Source organism: Tauraco erythrolophus, chromosome Z (assembly GCF_009769465.1).
Source record: "Tauraco erythrolophus isolate bTauEry1 chromosome Z, bTauEry1.pri, whole genome shotgun sequence".
NCBI classification, from domain to species: Eukaryota; Metazoa; Chordata; class Aves; order Musophagiformes; family Musophagidae; genus Tauraco; species Tauraco erythrolophus.
Genome location: NC_141496.1, coordinates 12,343,820 through 12,361,236, shown reverse-complemented (window position 1 = coordinate 12,361,236; position 17,417 = coordinate 12,343,820). Strand labels below are relative to the sequence as shown.

General features: G+C 44.5%; 1 protein-coding gene across 1 annotated transcript in view; it reads right to left on the bottom strand.

The window, feature by feature from the left end:
- Window positions 1-214: 214 nt before the first annotated feature.
- LOC104378903 (phospholipid-transporting ATPase ID) overlaps window positions 215-17,417 on the bottom strand; it is a 61,332-nt gene continuing 44,129 nt past the window's right edge. Inside the window, exons 18-27 of the mRNA XM_086629232.1 lie at window positions 16,054-16,165; window positions 14,902-15,007; window positions 13,972-14,119; window positions 10,622-10,805; window positions 8,888-9,111; window positions 7,987-8,070; window positions 6,816-7,061; window positions 5,822-5,960; window positions 2,931-3,061; window positions 215-436 (exon numbers count right to left, since the gene is read on the bottom strand). Coding sequence (XP_086485358.1) covers window positions 215-436; window positions 2,931-3,061; window positions 5,822-5,960; window positions 6,816-7,061; window positions 7,987-8,070; window positions 8,888-9,111; window positions 10,622-10,805; window positions 13,972-14,119; window positions 14,902-15,007; window positions 16,054-16,165 — 1,596 coding nt within the window. The remainder of the gene's footprint in view (window positions 437-2,930; window positions 3,062-5,821; window positions 5,961-6,815; window positions 7,062-7,986; window positions 8,071-8,887; window positions 9,112-10,621; window positions 10,806-13,971; window positions 14,120-14,901; window positions 15,008-16,053; window positions 16,166-17,417) is intronic.

Here is a 17,417-nt window from a genome sequence, read left to right as displayed (position 1 = left end):
CTGGCAGCAGCATACGTCTTTGGAAGAGAAGCTGGAGTCAGGGAATGTACATGGGTGAAAGGAAAGGCCCAAGTCCTTGATTTGGTAGCCCGGAGAGCAGAGCTCTGGGTGGCCACTGGCTCCGTGCTTTGCAGGGAGCACAGCCTCCTCTCCTGATAGCCCTTTACTTTGGTTTGCTTTGCTGTTTTTCTTGTCTTCTTTTTTTTTTTTTTTTTTAAAGTCCTTTGTGTTTATATTTCTCGCTATTTGGTGAAAACGTTCCTGTTGTGGCAAAAGGTGATTTTGGCCGCATGTTTCTCCCAGACATAATGAGTGCTCCAAAGCCGTGCTGGTGGGAGAAGGCATAGCCAGAGCGGCGGGTGCTGGTCCGACGCAGGCGTCTCTTGGGTGAGGGTGGAGGTGGCCTCTTTTTGGCTTCTTTGATCTTGAGCAGGACCTGAAATCAGAAAATAAGATGGAACAAGTGAGAAGTACGTTATTCACAAGCACAGTAAAAGAGGAGCAAAGAAAGGGAAGCAGAAGCAGGAGTCCAAAGCCAAAAATGGCTGACAAAACAGGGGGATGGCAGGAGGGGTTGCAGAGCAGGAGCTGAACTGGCAGCACAGAATGGCAGCCTGGTAGAAGGAAAAGAAAACCTTATTCTAAAAGATATTAATGGAAATGTCATCTGTAAGACTAGGAGGGATGATTTCAGTGTATTGTTCCTCACAGCTCTGTGGTGCCTTGGTTGGGGTATTACTGCAGCTCTTCCAGGCACTTCAGTCAAATAACCCAAAACCTGGTAGTCATCTCAACAATAATCGAAAGTCCAGAAATTGAACATGGAAACATTTAAAAAATTGCTTACTTAAGCTAGAAAACAGACTGCTAAAGGGGATCTCCAATATGTAGAAGCTTTTTATGATGAGAATGGTGATCAATAAGTTCTCGTATTCCTTGGCAGAAGGGAAATAACTAATGCAATTTATCCGCAGGTAGTGGGCTCTCTGCTTTGACACGGCCACCGAGATCATCTGTGGACAAGCATCTTTTTGGAAAGGGGGTCTCAAAGGCAGGAGGCCAGTACTGAGTGCCAGCGGCTCGGCAGACTCCTCAGCCGCTCGCAAGACCCCTGTCCTTCCCGCTTGGAACAGCGGATGCTGTAGGAACTTGGCCTCTCTAAGCTTCAGGCTTGCCGTTACATTCCCTTTACACTTCCAACTGGGGATCTCTGTACAGCAGGAAGCTCAAACACTCCTCTCATGATGATTTGCTTCCCAGAGGAGGTAGAAAAGTAAAGCAATTTTGCACTAGAAAGAGATACTCAACTCAAGCACTGAGGCTGGGATTCTGAGCCACAGTTTGTGTCAGACTTCTACTCCACTGAAGGGTAAACTCAGCTAATAATAAAGTTATCTGAACTGCCTCCAACTGCGTCCTGAGGTCCTCCTTACCTAGCAGTCTTCTCTAGCACCCACCTACTCCCTCTGCAAGGGCTGAGAATTCCCCTTCACTCATCCTCCAGCAGTCCTGGAGCACCTGGGAAGCTTCACAGGCACCCCAAGGAGGATGAGGGCAGCCGCTGAAGGAGCATGCCCTTGGGGCTGTGGCGAGACTGGAAGCTCGGTGCAGGAAGACGCAGGAAGCACCAGGTGGCAGCAGCACTCAGCAGATGCTCCGGTTGGAACGGCAGCCGGGAGCGGCGCGCAGGATGGTCCCCAGGATGGAGCGAGCGGAGCTGCGCGCTCCCCGCCCGCTCCATCTCTACGGGCCTCTCCTTGCCCTAATGGCCTCATCTTCTTATTCCTGGGGTTGGGAGGGCAGCCGGTTTCAGAGGGGGCATATAACTACCAGCTACAAGGGAAATCAATTCTGAAGCTGAAACAATCCCCAGCAAACGCATACTCCTGGGTGGAGGCTGAAGCGCTGCGGTCTGTAAAAAGGCTAAAAATTGTATGACCGCAGGGTAGGAGGACTGAAGCATGACCTTCCTTTGCCACTGAGCCACAGCACTTAAACCCTGCGCCTAAAAATAGTGTGGCTTCCTCTCTCCGGTGGAATCTAATCCACATCATCTAGATAATCTCAGCCTTGGTCCCAGCTGCAGATGGTTTGAACTGCACCAAAAGTTGATGAGAAGCTCAGCATGAGCCGGCAATGGGCACTTGCAGCCCAGAAAACCAACTGTACCCTGGGCTGCATCAAAAGAAGCGTGGCCAGCAGGTCGAGGGAGGGGATTCTGCCCCTCTACTCTGCTCTCGTGAGACCCCACCTGGAATACTGTGTTCAGCTCTGGAGTCACCAACACAAGAAGGGCATGGAGCTATTGAAGACGGGGGCCACAAAGACAATCAGAGGGCTGGAGCACCTCTCCTATGAAGACAGGTTGTTCAGCCTGGAGAAGAGAAGGCTTCGGCGTGATCTTATTGCAGCCTTCCAGTACCTAAAGGGGACCTACAAGAAAGCTGGAGAGGGATTTTTTACAAGGGCATGTAGTGATAGGATGAGGGGCAATGGCTTTAAACTGAAAGAGGGGAGATTTAGATCAGATCTAAGGAAGAAATTCTTCCCTCTGATGGTGATGAGGCACTGGAACAGGTTGCCCAGAGAAGTTGTGGCTTCCCCATCCCTGGAAGTGTTCAAGGGGAGGTTGGATGAAGCTTTGAGCAACCCGATCTAGTGGAAGGTGTCCCTGCCCATGGCGGGGGAGTAGGAACTAAATGATCTTTAAGGTCCCTTTCAACCCAAACCATTTGATGATTCTGTGATTCTAAAATTAAAATTCAATCCTCCTTCTCAAGGGCCTAGGGGTCTGACAGGTGGCGGCACTTGCTCCTACAGAGACATACATTCAGAGCAATGCCAGGCCCTGCAATGTAGCTCCATGGTAAGCTTAGGTGATAGTAAGCAGGATTTTCTACTATTTCTGGCTTAATAAGTTATCTCCTTACTTTATCACTGGGAGTTGGCTTTAGCTGAGCCTTCAGGAATCGAAAGCCAACTACAGGCAGCACACAGAGGGCAATGCTGAGGAAGATTGCTAGCCACACATTTGGTTGGCTCAGGGTGTTTCGAGCCGTACCTGAAAAACAAAAGCATGATTAAAACCTTAACAGCAACACTCGCACTGTCATTGACTTGAACCTTTCACCCTCTGTGATTCCAAAGCACCTCGCGAACAGACAAAAATTTAAAGCAGACACCATCTCCAACAGTGATATCAACTTGCTGTCAAGAAGACAGCAAGATATGACTATCACTGTCTGAGATAAGCAAAGAAAAATGCAATGTCCGGACTCAACTGCAGCAACAACTCAGCGGGACAAGGATGTCAGAGTGAATGACATCTCTTTACAAAGAGTCAAATCACTGCCAAGAGTTGATACAAATACTCAGAGATCTTCTCCAGCAGCAGTCCAGTTCTCTCAGCTTTTTCCAGAACTCTAGTGCAAAAGGAGGAACACTTTTCTTACTTTCCAGCACCATTTTCTGGAGCATACGGAGTGCTGACTCGGACTTCCCAGCAGACAATAGGATCACAGCCCTTTATGAGAGGAGCATGCATTGCTCTGAGTGTCTGCACGGACAGCATGGCCTAATGGGTGTATTGGCAGAGCAACTGTTGTGTGCTGATGTCGCATTGCCACCTTCTTTGAAACCCAAGTGCTCACTTCTGGCTCCTCCAAAACTGAAGGAATGCAAGACAGAACAAACAGTCTGCAAAACCCTCATTACAGGGCTTAATGATGCTCTTGTTGGCAGTAAAGTTACTGGATGTTTTCTTTTCAGTTGGCCAAATTCTGCTGTAATACAACTCCACTGAAATTAAAGTAAACAAGTTGTCTGAGCCCAGACTAGAAACATTGTTCTTAAAACTGAGACCTTATTAAGTGGGGCTCAGCTTTGTGGCTAATTTGACCTACGTAGTATCAACAGAGCAGCAAATAGAGATATCCCTGGCTAGTGAGTTACCACTTGTCTTTGGAAACTGAACAGACTCTCTGTCTTCTCTCACTCAGCACTTTTGATGCTAGAAGCCAGCTTACAGTGAATGTGACCATCTGCTTGGAAAACACATTGCAACAACTGGCCTGCATCTCAGATATTTCTAAAATGGCCAAGCACCTTTGTATTGCAGTGAAGATGGGCAAAATCAGTCTTGACTTAATGAGGGGATTGAATGTACCCTCAGTAAATTTGCGGACGACACCAAGCTGGGAGGCTGTGTCGATCTGCTTGAGGGTAGGGAGGCCCTTCAGAGGGATTTGAACAGACTGGATCGTTGGGCTGAGGCCAATGGCATGAGCTTTAATAAGGCCAAGTGCAGAGTCCTTCACTTGGGGTATAAAAACCCCAAGCATCGCTATAGGCTCGGGGAAGAGTGGCTGGAGAGCTGCCTGGTGGAGAAGGACCTGGGGGTGTTGGTTGACTACCGGCTTGATATGAGCCAGCAGTGTGCCCAGGTGGCCAAAAAGGCCAATGGGATACTGGCGTGTATCAAGAATAGTGTGACCAGCAGGAACAGGGAAGTGATCCTGCCCCTGTACTCGGCACTGGTGAGGCCGCACCTGGAATATTGTGTCCAGTTTTGGGCCCCTCGCTTTAAGAGAGATATTGAGCTCCTGGAGCAGGTCCAGAGAAGGGCGACTAAACTGGTGAAGGGGCTGGAAAATAAAACTTATGAGGAGCGGCTGAGGGAGTTGGGGCTGTTTAGCCTGGAGAAGAGGAGGCTGAGGGGAGACCTGATTACAGCCTACAAATACTTGAGAAGGGATGGTGGGGAGGTGGGGGAAGGGCTCTTTACATTAGTGATGGGTGATAGAACAAGAGGAAATGGGTATAAGCTTAGTCAGGGGAGATTCAGGTTGGATGTTAGGAAGCATTTCTTCTCTGAAAGGGTTGTCATCCACTGGAATAGGCTGCCCAGGGAGGTGGTTGAGTCCCCGTCCCTGGATGTGTTTAAGAATAGGGTGGATGATCTACTTAGCGATATGGTTTAATGGGGATTAGGGATGGTTGGACTCGATGATCTCTAAGGTCTTTTCCAACCTAGAAATCTATGAATCTATGAATCTATGAATCTATGAATCTATGAAATAAAGGCATTGATTAATATACCAGCCTGACACTTGAAAGAAAAGGCATTGGGATTTCAAAAGTAGAGACTCATAACAATGCTGTGTCAATATTGGCTATGGATGCACAGAGCTATTAAAAACATCTGAATTACTTTGCTAAGGTTTCATCTTACTCCTGATCAAAGTCTCAAGAGACACTAATTTTTATGTTATCCTTCACCTTTTGCATGCAGTCAGCAATCTCTTTTGTAGTGTGACTCCAAAGACCTGTTCATCACTGGAATTTTTTTTGTTGGTAATTTGCTATTTAACCTGGCTGAAGGCTCACCTTAATCACATGGCATTTTTCTCAAGCCTAACTGAATGTTGTAGTTCTATGTTTCCCTACACCAATATGTTAACTTATTTACAAAAGAACAAGCATCCTTCTGCAAGCAAAATGCTCCTAGATATCTGTAAGAATTGGACACCTGGAAACAGAATATAAAAGAGCAGCAGAAAACATTCCAGTCAGCTCAATAGGTTTATTTAAAGGATCATTCCTATGGCTGCATGTGAATGTGCATTCTTATGCAAGGAAGTGAAAGTGGCACATGTTCACCTGAATGGATGAGATTCAAAATAAGAATTGCCAGCAGCCCTCAGAAATACCCTGGCATTTCTTGTAGAAAAGGGTAGATATATATACACTAGAAATACTCAACAGATTTAAGTCCCACAGTATGCCCATTTTGAATGCAATCCAGATTTGTCCCAGGGCTTACCAATGAATGGAAAGGAGGCTGTGAAGATCAGGTACATGCCATCACTATACATGGTGAAAGTGATAGCAAAGTAAACAGAAAGGCTGCCCCAGATGAAGAACTGGTTCACGACAGTCCAGTAAGAAGTGTCCAAGCCAATCTGAAAGAATTGGACCAATACAGCTATTGTTAGTGCTTTAAATATTTACCAGATCTGTGCTGAATTCAAGTAGAGATCTTGCCCTCTTCTTTGTAGGGCTGCCCTCAAGACTGTTATTCATTCAAGTTTCAAGAAGTACCAAGCCATAGATCGTAGGATGCTGGAACACCTTTCATGGTAAGCACTACTACATTTGCCCTGTTGTTGCACTCTTCTCAAGCATTCACCAGTGGCCAGTACTGGAGACAGGATACTAAGCCATGCTTATGGATATGAGCCATGTTTATATCCCCAACCCCAAGCTGTGATCTAGCATTGGAAGCTAGGAGAAGAAGCCTACAACACCTCAGACAGCAGAAACCATTATCTAAGGCGATGTGATTGATGGGCTTTTCTTTTAAGAAATTTCTCTCATCCTGCTAGTACCATCTGAATCTTGTACCACCCAAGTCTCTGCTATTTCTTCCAGCAAGTGCAGTTCTACCATCTGCATCATGCATGGGGCCAGGCTACAGAGACAGCCTCATGACAGAAAACCTATAAATAACTGCCTGATAGCAGGCAGACAGTCCCGTGCTCCAAACCCATCCCATAAAACTGGAATGAGTCCTTCTCTACTCCCAGCCTTTACTGTTTTGCCTGCTATGACTGTAAACTTTCCAAGGCAAAGTTTTCCTGATCTTTCATAACATGCAAATCTGTTTTTCTGTTGAACTGAGGAGGGCAATCAGGCATCAAGAGATTTTTTTTTTTTTTTGCAAGAATGCAAGCTGCAGCAGCAAGTGTCCCTCCAGATGCTGCCTTCATAAAAAAACCCACAACTAATTCCTAAAAACATTACCTGGGATAGCTTACCTGTACAGACACCACAATCAGTAAGCAGGTCTGGACCATCAGGGCAAAGGACTGGTAGTCAGCAATGGCCTTCCCATCACTTCTCATTGTATTGTACATGGCCCCAAAGGGGATGAAGAAAAGAATGAGGGAACTGTAGATCCCTTGCAACATGCACTTGACAAACACTATTTTGTTAAAATAGAGGTTTTGCTGGCCAGGCACATATAGCTGAGGAAACAGCATGCTCCAACGATCATCCACATCCTGGAAGCAGAGTGGAGATGGTCAGATTTGCTGGCACCTGCCCTATCAACCACATAAGACCACTTAGGGTTGCCATGACCCTGTGACATGCATTTCCAAGAGAAAAGGCTTAGCATGCAATTCGCTCAATTGCGCTGACAAGCCCAAGGTCATCTAAACACCTTTTCTATGTTGAATTTCACCTTTCTTGTGCTTAGAAAGCTGACAAATGCTGCCAAAAAAAAAAAAAAAAAAAAGAGTTCACTTCATCTTAAGCTGACTGAATGGTCTGCTTTCCTGAGAGTGTCTTGGAAGCTAAGGGATAGCAAATACCTCCCCTGGGTCCACACACTGGCAAGGCTGTCTAACCTGGATCCCGTAAGTGTCCAGAATTGAACAGTGTGAACCATTGCGGGGTAGCAAGTTCTTATTTATTTAACTTGCAAAAGGCATGTAGGAGCAGCTTTATTGCTCCTATGTCTTGCTGAAGAATAATAGCATATGAGGTAGAAATGCATATGTGAAATCACTGCAAGAAGACTTCCACCAGAAAGGCTTAACCTGGAAAACCTGGCTTCAGAGTTCTGGTTCATTCATTGTTCTGTGTGGTCATTAAAAAGTTACTTGTAGGCTTCAGAAACAGAGATGATCAGATGTCACTTCTTCAGGGGAGTGTTGCAATGGCAGCTTTTACTATAGTCAACAGTCTAACCTAAAAGTCTTATCATGCACCAAAATCCACAGGCCAAATCAGGATAATATACCATCTCCTCCCTGGTGCATCCTTTGTTTTTTGTGCCCTCATGTCCCACTGGCAGGAAAATATTTTAGGAGCTACCATAATAGCTAGCCAAAAAGTCAGCTGCTTTAACTTCATGGAACCAGCTCAAAGCACCTGGAGATAAAACCCCTAGAAAAAAAATCCAAGTAGCAATAGAAACAGTACCTGATCGAAGAGGCTCATTCCTAGCACTGGGAGGGAGGTATATACCAAATTGTAAAACGTAATGAACCACTCATCATAGACAGTCTGAAGAAACAAAAAACAGAGCTTGGAGTTAGCAAAAGGCTGCCTTTTCCAGCTCTTCAAAAGCATACACAATTAAATGTTGGAACATCGTGGCTTGAGATGCTACCGAGACCAAAAGTACAAGGTGACTCAAGCCCAGCAGCCCTAAATGGCTCGTTACCATGAAGGACCACATTATGCTAGCCCTGTTTGCTCAGCATCCACTGATAGCTGCAGCCAGAGCAGAATCGGGCCCCTCTGGCACAGGTGGGAGCCACGCTCTATGGCAAGCAGCCGGCAGGCAGGAGCAGACAACAACCTGCACCCTCGGAATCTGTGCACACTATCTGTGCTTCCCAGGGGCTGGGGTTGGTTGGAGATTGGTTTATGTTAAACTAACACCAGATTTTTTCACTGCAGGAGATTTGCTCCTCTTATCAGCTGCTGAAGCACATCTGGGGTTAAACTGTTTGCTTCAAAGGTGCTTGCAGGTCAAGCACAGGTTTTACACACATCTGCACAAGCTAGACAGGCCTATGTGTAATCTCTATCCTTGTTTTAAGGCTATAGTCACTTTGAACTCTTTCGAAAATCCCGCAAGGTGCCTGTGTGCTTCAAAATACACCTAAATGTCTTCAGGCATCTGTCCTCTGCCAGCAGCACAATGAAGGCAGTGATATCTGCTTTACAATCATACAGCTGAAGAAGACAGACCTGTGTACCATTCAGTGAGGTGGGGGGAATGGGAATGGCTTAGTTTATTTCCTTTCAAAATGTTTCCAGATACTTTGCTTGAAAATGCTGGACGTGACTATGAGAAAAGAGAAGCTGGACCTACCTGTGCTGAGAAGCCAGAGAAGAAGCCATACCAGAAGTGCACTAACGTGAAGGCAAAATTCTTATAGAAGAAGTATTTGAGGAACTTGCACATGCGGATGTAGGACCATCGGCCGTGGACCAAGAGCAGGCGCTGCAGGTAACGGAACTGTGCAAAGGAGAAGTCGCTGGACAAGACCGCCTGCATCCCCTCCTGACCACTGATACCAACCCCAATGTGGGCAGCTGCAACAAGAAGGTTATTGAACACGTCATTGCAGTGAGAGTTTTGATTATTCTGTTCTTTTTAAAAGAGTTCTCTGCACTGGGACACTGCGTAATTCCCTCCCAGCCTTCATAAAAAGTGATATGTAAAGTTATTCTTAAAAAAATAATAATATTTTTCGGCACTAATTCTTTCAGCATTATGATTTTGGCTGTGGTGATATGTTTCCAGTAACTGAGCTTGTGTTATTTGAATTAAATTACACCCACTGTCACAATTCCTATTTCCTTTCTGAATGTTTTCCAACAGCATAAATACTGTTGTTCGTAACAGCTGCCGTTATGAAAAAATAACTCTAATTTATATTGATATGTGACTTATATTTACATGTGTGCATGGCCTTCCAGCAGCCTTAAAATATTGCTCCAGACAAGCAAAATCTTCAAACCCCTAATAGATTTCTCACACACAGTGCTATAAGGCAGACTGTAGCCTTTTTACATTTCCTGGACTTTATTAGTTCAATCAAATAATTAGATAGAAGAGTCACGTCTCTTTTAATAGTAACTTGGGTTTATTAAACATGAACATAAGTTTAATGTGACAGCTAATTATACAGCTTTAACTAATGAGAACAATCTTGATGGCTGGAGGTTGGTTAGATTCAGAGGTTTCCACGGAACAGTGAATTGATGAAATCCCAAAGTCCCAAACCTCTCGTGGCAGGGGGGGTGTTAGTTTCTAATTATCATGTACACTTTAACTTGTTTTTCTTATCCTTTCTTTACTGACTGCCTGACTTATCTCCCTTGAAGCTCCTTACTTAGCCTTTTCGTTCTTAATTAAAAGGCTCCACTTAATCAATTCCTGCAAATTAACACAAGGAAGATTAGCAATAGGCCCTTCTGAATAATCTTAATTTAATTATACCTAGTTGGGGGATTTTTTTCATAAATTCACTGAGGTAATGCAGCATCAAGTGATGCTCGAGGACGGAGGGGCCTGGAAGCCCATGTTCCCTAACACAAGGGAGATAATTGGTAAATGGCCCTACTGCATGGAAAAGTTAAAAACAATCATGTGGCATTATACAGACTATTTACAGGCATGAAGATGTTCTTCCTGCACTGGAGGCAGGCCCTCCCTGACACAAAATTGCTTGTCATTTGTACTGCCCTTGTGACGGTGGCCATGTAGATGCACAGGTGGACGCTGCATAGCCCCGGTGGGCTTTTGGTTGTTCTAAGGTAGAAGCAGAGAATTAGGCAGTAAGTGCAATCTTAGCTTAATGCGATCCTGGAGGTAGGAGCACAGCAAAAGGCCCTTCTGTGTGTCCTGGAGACATCAGTATCCTATAGCAACAGCGCTCTGTAGAGACCAGCAGAAACCTGGGGCACAGACACTCGGTGCCATAAAGAGGGTGGTACAGAAGGCACCCAGATACGTGCTGCTGCTGCTAGGCCACCTCAGATAGCTAATACGGCAGCAAGCCCATTTGTTAGAGCATGCAGGCTGTCAGCCATCACTCACTTTTAATCATGCTGACATCATTGGCACCATCTCCAATTGCCAGGGTCACAGCCTTCTTGTACTTCTTCACCAGCTCCACCACCTGGGCCTTCTGCAGTGGAGTCACCCGGCAGCAGATCACCACTTTGCACATGCAGGCAGTTCTCACCAGCTCCAGCTCCATATTCCCTTCCAGCGCATAAGCCTGAGGAGAAGGGAAGAGGGGCGTTGAGGTCAGATTAGCAGCAACTCATGGTCTGACAAAGAGGACGCAGTGGGAAAGAGATGAGAACTGATTTGGCAGAAAGAAAGTGTGAGATACCCCAAGTGAATCCATCCGTTCAGTGGTGGGGAGCATCCACACCGCACAACATGACGCCACACAGCATACACCTATGAGCTTGCACCGTGGGTGCGCCACAGCTGGATTTGCGCAACAGCTGCTCTGGCTGATGTAACCCAACAGTGCAGAGAAGTGTCAGACATTAGGAGCGCTAAATTGACAAAGCTGCTGTTGGGCCTGAGACAGCCTCGCTATCTCCATGCAAGAGAGACTCTGCTCATCCCTCTTGGTTTATTTTTTAAGCTCTGGGAGATGTGTGGTATAAGCAGAAGATATTTCAATTTGGGAGTACTTAATAAAAAAAAAAAACAAATGGAAAAAGCTGAGCTCAGGTGGGCATGACAGAGTGAAACACAAAGCCAGGGAGAAGGCAACTTTGCTCTGAGTGCTGACCTTTTAAATCAGTCAGTCATGTTTTTTCTATTCGGGAAGCACAGAGATAATTGGATGTCTGGTCAGTCCTCCAGCTTCGCGTGAGAGGAAGGGAGCAGTGTTAGCTTTTAGTATTTCTTTCAAAATGTGCTTTTTGGCTCTGTTCTTTGATGTCTCTACTCAGTAGACATTCATAGAAGGAATCAACAGGGCTCTCTCCTCCTCCTCAGAGCCATTACAGCAGGCCCACTGCCCTTTCTGCGTCAGGCAGACAGTTCCCTGGGCCAGATATCCTTTCTTCTTCAGAGAGCTGTGAGTCACCAGCACCCCCGCTTCCCTCCCGCCAGTGGCAGGCAGGCTTGCTCAACAAGAGAGACCTTTTCATGGTCTGGTTTTAGCACTGATGGGTCACCGCTGTTAGAGATGGCTTTCTCCACAACATTCTTGCTGTACAGCACTAGCAAAATGTCACCACATAGTAGCTCTGTTAATGGTGTTGCACACAAATCGGCTAGCCGTATGATGATGCCGTTACAGATCCTGCTGTGCTTCTGTTCGTTCTCTGTGTTGAAGCAAGATCACACGCGTGCATAGCCCCAGTGCTGCCATCCCATTCATCTGCACATGGGGATGGGCACTGAACAGACGCTGTGATGGAGTGGGACAGTATCAGCACTGTCACCATTGCTCAAGCTCTAGGTTCACAGAAATAAATAAATCACATATAGTTTTGTCCATGCCGTCCTTGTGGTCCACATCCAGGAGAAAGCCATGGTCTTGGTAAGACTGGTTGTGTCCACTCTGCTGTGGGCTGTGTGAACTGGCTGCTCCCAGATTTTAATTTCTTTGTGTGGGACATATCTCCTTGCCAGGATGTGGGTGACTGTGATTTTCCAGGAATAAAAAGAAGGCTTTGTCACCACTGCTGGTGGTGCTTTTACAGCAGAGTGCTCGGGGTCTGTCCTGCAGGCTGAAGGGATGGAGCAGGGACAGATAGGGACTTGTGGCTGTCTGGGATGTCAGGGGACTTGCCCATGCAGATGCACCAAAATTGATAGAGCCCTTGTCTGTTTTGCAGTGGGAATCTAAAGGGGATTAAGGGCCTAGAGTTAAAGAAAGAGGCAGTGGGCGTAGAAGAGGGAGAGAGGGTACTTGACAATATAGACACTGACCGAAAGTGTCCCCTCTAGTCCAGGTTCCATACAGATGGCACATAAGCCAAAAATGGAGCACGATGAGATTTTTTTAATAGTGATTTACCAGCTACTATAAAGCTGGGAGTTAAATTTGCTGGACTGCTGTCAGGAGAGGTAGCAACCACAGGGATGGGAAGTGTCTTGTCTCTGAAAGGCAGCGCTTCCCAGTTCTTTCCACATCTACCTATTTGTTTTCGCTGCAATCTGGGAAAGCAAAATACGATAGATGTATAAACCTGATCTAGACTAAGCCTTCCTTCCCGACAGGTTGAACTATATCTATTTTTTTTTCATCTAACTTGTTCTAAAAAATTTCCAAAGATGAAAAATCTATTCCAGTGCTTCATTATTCTCACCAGGAAGACTCCAAAGCTCTCTTGTCTCAGTTTAATTTCATTACCTTGTTTACCTGTTATTATTTGAAGAGTATTGCCAAAATTGACCAGTATTCTCTTGGCTCAGAAATCCTAACTCTCTCAGTTTTCCTCTATGATTTCCAGAATATGCATGACCACTCTAACAGTTTTCGTTGTGCTCCCTCTAGCTGGTCTACGTCTTCTCAAAAAAAACATCCCAAATAACTAGTATTATTTCAGCTAAGACTTTACCAATGCCAAATGAAGCAGGAGGCTTTCTTCACAAGTCTTAGTCTTACATACACATCTCGGGTTTTGTGTGTGTAGTCAACTATGTGAAAGTGGAGAACAAGGCATTTGTTCTTACTGAATACTGAAGTATTTCTCCAATTTGTTAAAATTGTTTTCAAATGTAATCTTGAACTCCATCTGCCTGTAGTTTCTCCCAGCCTGGTGTAATCTGCTCTCTTTTTAAGCAGTTAGTGAAAACACTGAATATCAATAGACAGGGGATAGTCTTCTGCAGATGCCACTTAACTGTTTCTTTAGATCAACAGTGAGCCCTTAGGAGCCAGACTTTCCAAGCAGTCTTGCATATGTCACATAATAATTTCATCTAGACCCTACTTCATGTAGACTCTACTACTTCAGTTTGCTTGGAAGAACATCATGGGAGAGAGCATCAAACAATTTATTAGTTAGATACATACTCTATCTGTTAAATAAATCTCTTATTAGATATATTTACTAGAATATGTTCTTGGCATACTTGAAACCCGTGTCTGAAGTTATCTTCTTGCTGCATCCATAAACTGCCTGATTATTTTTCTAGTCTTTCTGGAAATGAAAATTGCTCTAGCTACTCTACCCCTTCTGTTCACCTAACATCAGGGCCAATTCTCTTCCCTATTTCAGTCTTCTGAAACTTTGCCCATCACCTTGGATGTCTCAGATAACCACTGAACCTAATCTTCAATTACAAAAAAAAAAAAAATCCTGTCCTTTAGAGATAAATTTTTAGCACGTTTTCAGACTTCAGTATGTACCTATCACATGAATTTCTTCAGAGAACTCAGCCGTAGCATGACTCTGAACCTTCCTTACCAGGCTGTGGCCAGTGATAACCAGACCGTACACCCCATTTGCTTGCTCATCTGGTAAAACTTTTGGCTTTTTTGAAGATTTTTCAAACTGAATGTTGATTTCATCACTGTCTAGAAAGGAGTCTGGCTTCATCTTTTTCCGTGCATTCCTAAAAAAAAAAATATCAGGAATAATAATGAAAAGCTTGTAAAGATACAAATGTTTTATTGAATCAACTTTATAAAAATAAAAAAAATGATGCTTCCCTTTGATAATTTAGTTCAATTTTCCCTGTATCCCTACTACAACACACCATGGTTTAGTTGCTGCTGTTTGTGCAGACCACCAACATGCTTCTGAAACTCGAAGAAGTGTGTGCTAGAACTGTGCTGACTTAAAGTCAAACAAATCATCTGAATGCCATAAAGGACAGTAATCCAAAGGCCATCCCAATTTTTTGTGCATATTGTGTCAAACACCTCCCTCAATAGAGAAGAACTGAAAAGTTTTCTCATTTTCCACATATACAAGGAACTTGTGTCTACTGGGGAGGCTATGGAGGAAGGCAGATTTCCAGATAATGCTAGAAGAGGACCATATCCAAAGGACCATAACTGGATGAATGACAATAGCAGTGTAGCAGCAGCTTAGCTCAAGCCTGGAGCGAAAGGCTTAGTGGCTCCAAAATGCTTGTTGAATGTTAGCTGATATTGCCTGCTGACTCTACTATCTTATACATTTACATACATTTGACCTCTTGGATCAAGAAGCTTCAAAATTTATCCTCAGAGAAGATTTCTACATTGTGTTTAGCTGCTGGATCTTCCAGAGAGCCAGCCAGCCCTTATCTAACGCCCCTGAATGAACTGCACCGAGTAAAGTCCACAGGAAAAAAAAAGATACAAAGAGTGACAGTGCACTGCAATAAAGCTATGCATTTCAGCCATTTACCTGAGCTCATTAAGTACATCATCAGATGTGCTGCCTTCAATAATGAAGACGTCTGCCATGTCATCATTCAACAAGTTGCAGGAATAACCAATATTCATTGCCGTCTCTGGGAAAGATAAACCAGGAAGATGACTGATCTTAGTAGACCCAAACTCACCCATAGTCTCTGTGGCCTGTTACACACAAGACGAAAGCGAAAGCTCTCCTTCTCACTCAAAAGAGCTCTGCACCTTAAAAGAGCTGGGAGGGTCACCTTGAGGGATGTAGCAGCAAATCTCTCCTAACTGGGCTTTACAAAGCCACAGAAAAATATAATTCTACCTAAACAAAAAAGCTCAAAACACTCTTTGGCCAACATATTTGGAGTAACAAAAAACATTTCATGTTGATTCCAAAAAGTTTTTTCAGAATATTTAACTTTCCCTCCCTCTACCCACAGAAAATCCAAACCATAGTTCTGAAGAAGAATATCAAGACATTTTGTTCAGAAAACTATGAGAAAAAAGTATTTTTATATTTCATAAGCAAAACTATTACAATTCAGAACTTGACTAAATGAAACGTTTCATTTTTCTCAAAAATTCTCTGCTCATTTCTGGGATGAAATTATTTGCAAATACTTTCGGCCTCCCTGAAACATCATTGTTTCAGTGAAGTTGCTATTTCTCCTAAAGAATTTATTGGAGTCTGTTCACATTTCTTTCCAATTTAATGTTTTTCCTCCGTTTCTATTCTGGAACATTAATGTCAGGACCAAATTGAAACCAACCCAACATCCACTTTAGCATTAAAGATCCTGGAAAGTAGGACAAGATCTTTTCCATCTTCTTCACCAGGATGGTTAGCTGTACTAAACTGACTTTTCACAGCATATGACAGTGACTACAGGATGCCCATTGTCACCTCTCCGAAGGCAAAGGATGCTGCCTTCACACTGTTTCCAGCCTCAGGACAGGAATTAAGAACAGGCACTAGCTACAGTTATCTGGTTTAATTCCAGATAACTGGAGTTTTGCCTAGCTGGCAATGAAGCAAAGACCTCTAAGTTTGTCCTCCGTGCAGTTTTCAAAGGAGAAAGAATGAGAACGTGGGTCTTAACAGAACCATTGCACCGGTGGTGACGAGAAGCATCCAAAGCTGTAGCCCCTTTACCTTGTTTGTCTCCAGTAAGAACCCATATCTTAATGTTGGCTTTGGCAAGAGTCTCAATAGTCTGTGGGACTCCATCTTGCAACTTGTCCTCAATCGCTGTGGCACCTAGCAGCTTAACAGAAAACAGCAGGGAACTGGTTAAGACTTCCCATTACTAGCAAAGAAGAAAGCATTAGACCTCCAGGTGATTACTCAAGCAAACACAAACAAAATCCAGGAATAAGGATAAGTACTGATTTTCATTCTTACTCATCAAATTTAGTGTGCAGAGTAGAGCTCTGATCCTGCAAATGTTCTAGTCTCTAATGCCTCAGGCTCAGATGGATCATGAACACGCATGAAATTATTGGCCAACATGTTTGCAGACGTACAGGTCTGTATTCTTCCACATGTTCATTTCACAGCAGATAGAGCTGTCACTGAGGTACAAAGACAGCTGTGGATCCAAATATCCATATACATCCTTTAGTGTGGAGCTTTGTCCCAGCCATACTGTACTGCAGCAGTCATACGGTTGCTAAGCATCTTCTCAAGCCCACAACAGACCTGTCCCCACCCCTGCTCTACATTGTCACACAACTAAACCACAGATTGCTCAGGTCCCAACCCTTCGTTATTTTAAAGTTACTGCTTCTGAATTTTGGAGATACTTGATGGCCTTAAACTATTGTCAAAGAGACATGAAGGTTTTGCTGCTAGCTCAGGTTTAGACAGCATCTGCTACCACCACCTACCTCCTGCTGTTGAGAGACTAAATTCGGGGTTGGCTATAAGCCCAAGATCCCTTCTGGCTTCCTGGGATGTTCATCATTCATCAGCTATGAGTGTTATCGACGCAGATAACAGCTCTGAGGGAACTTCTCTATAGGGTCCTCAAAACTGCAGCATCCACATTTTACAGCAGTAGTCCCTGGTCCAGCTAGCAAGAGCTTAAATTCTTGTAGCATACAAAGCCACCTCCTGGGCATCCTTGGCAACCTGAGTCTGAGCTGGAAGCCCAAAGATTGACACTGATGTCAAATAGGCCCAGGAACGGAGAACAAGGGTATGCATTCCCCACAGCCGTTGTCTTTCCGGAGCTGCAGAAAGGCATAACAGTACGGTTGACAGGCCTTTCCCTGTCTGCCCAGGACCTGGTAAGGGCAGCTGAAGGGACAGTCGTGATTGGACTTCCTGACTGTGAATCTTCCTTAGTTTTTAGGTCAATCAACGATAAATAGTATTTTTACAACTATTCTCTGAATATAACTGTGTTCCATCCCTATTCCCCCTTGTTCTCCTTACTCCCCCTAAGGACTCTTATCAGGAGTCTGCCGCACAGAGGGACTTGTGCTCTTGCCCATCAACCCATGATACTTGTCAGT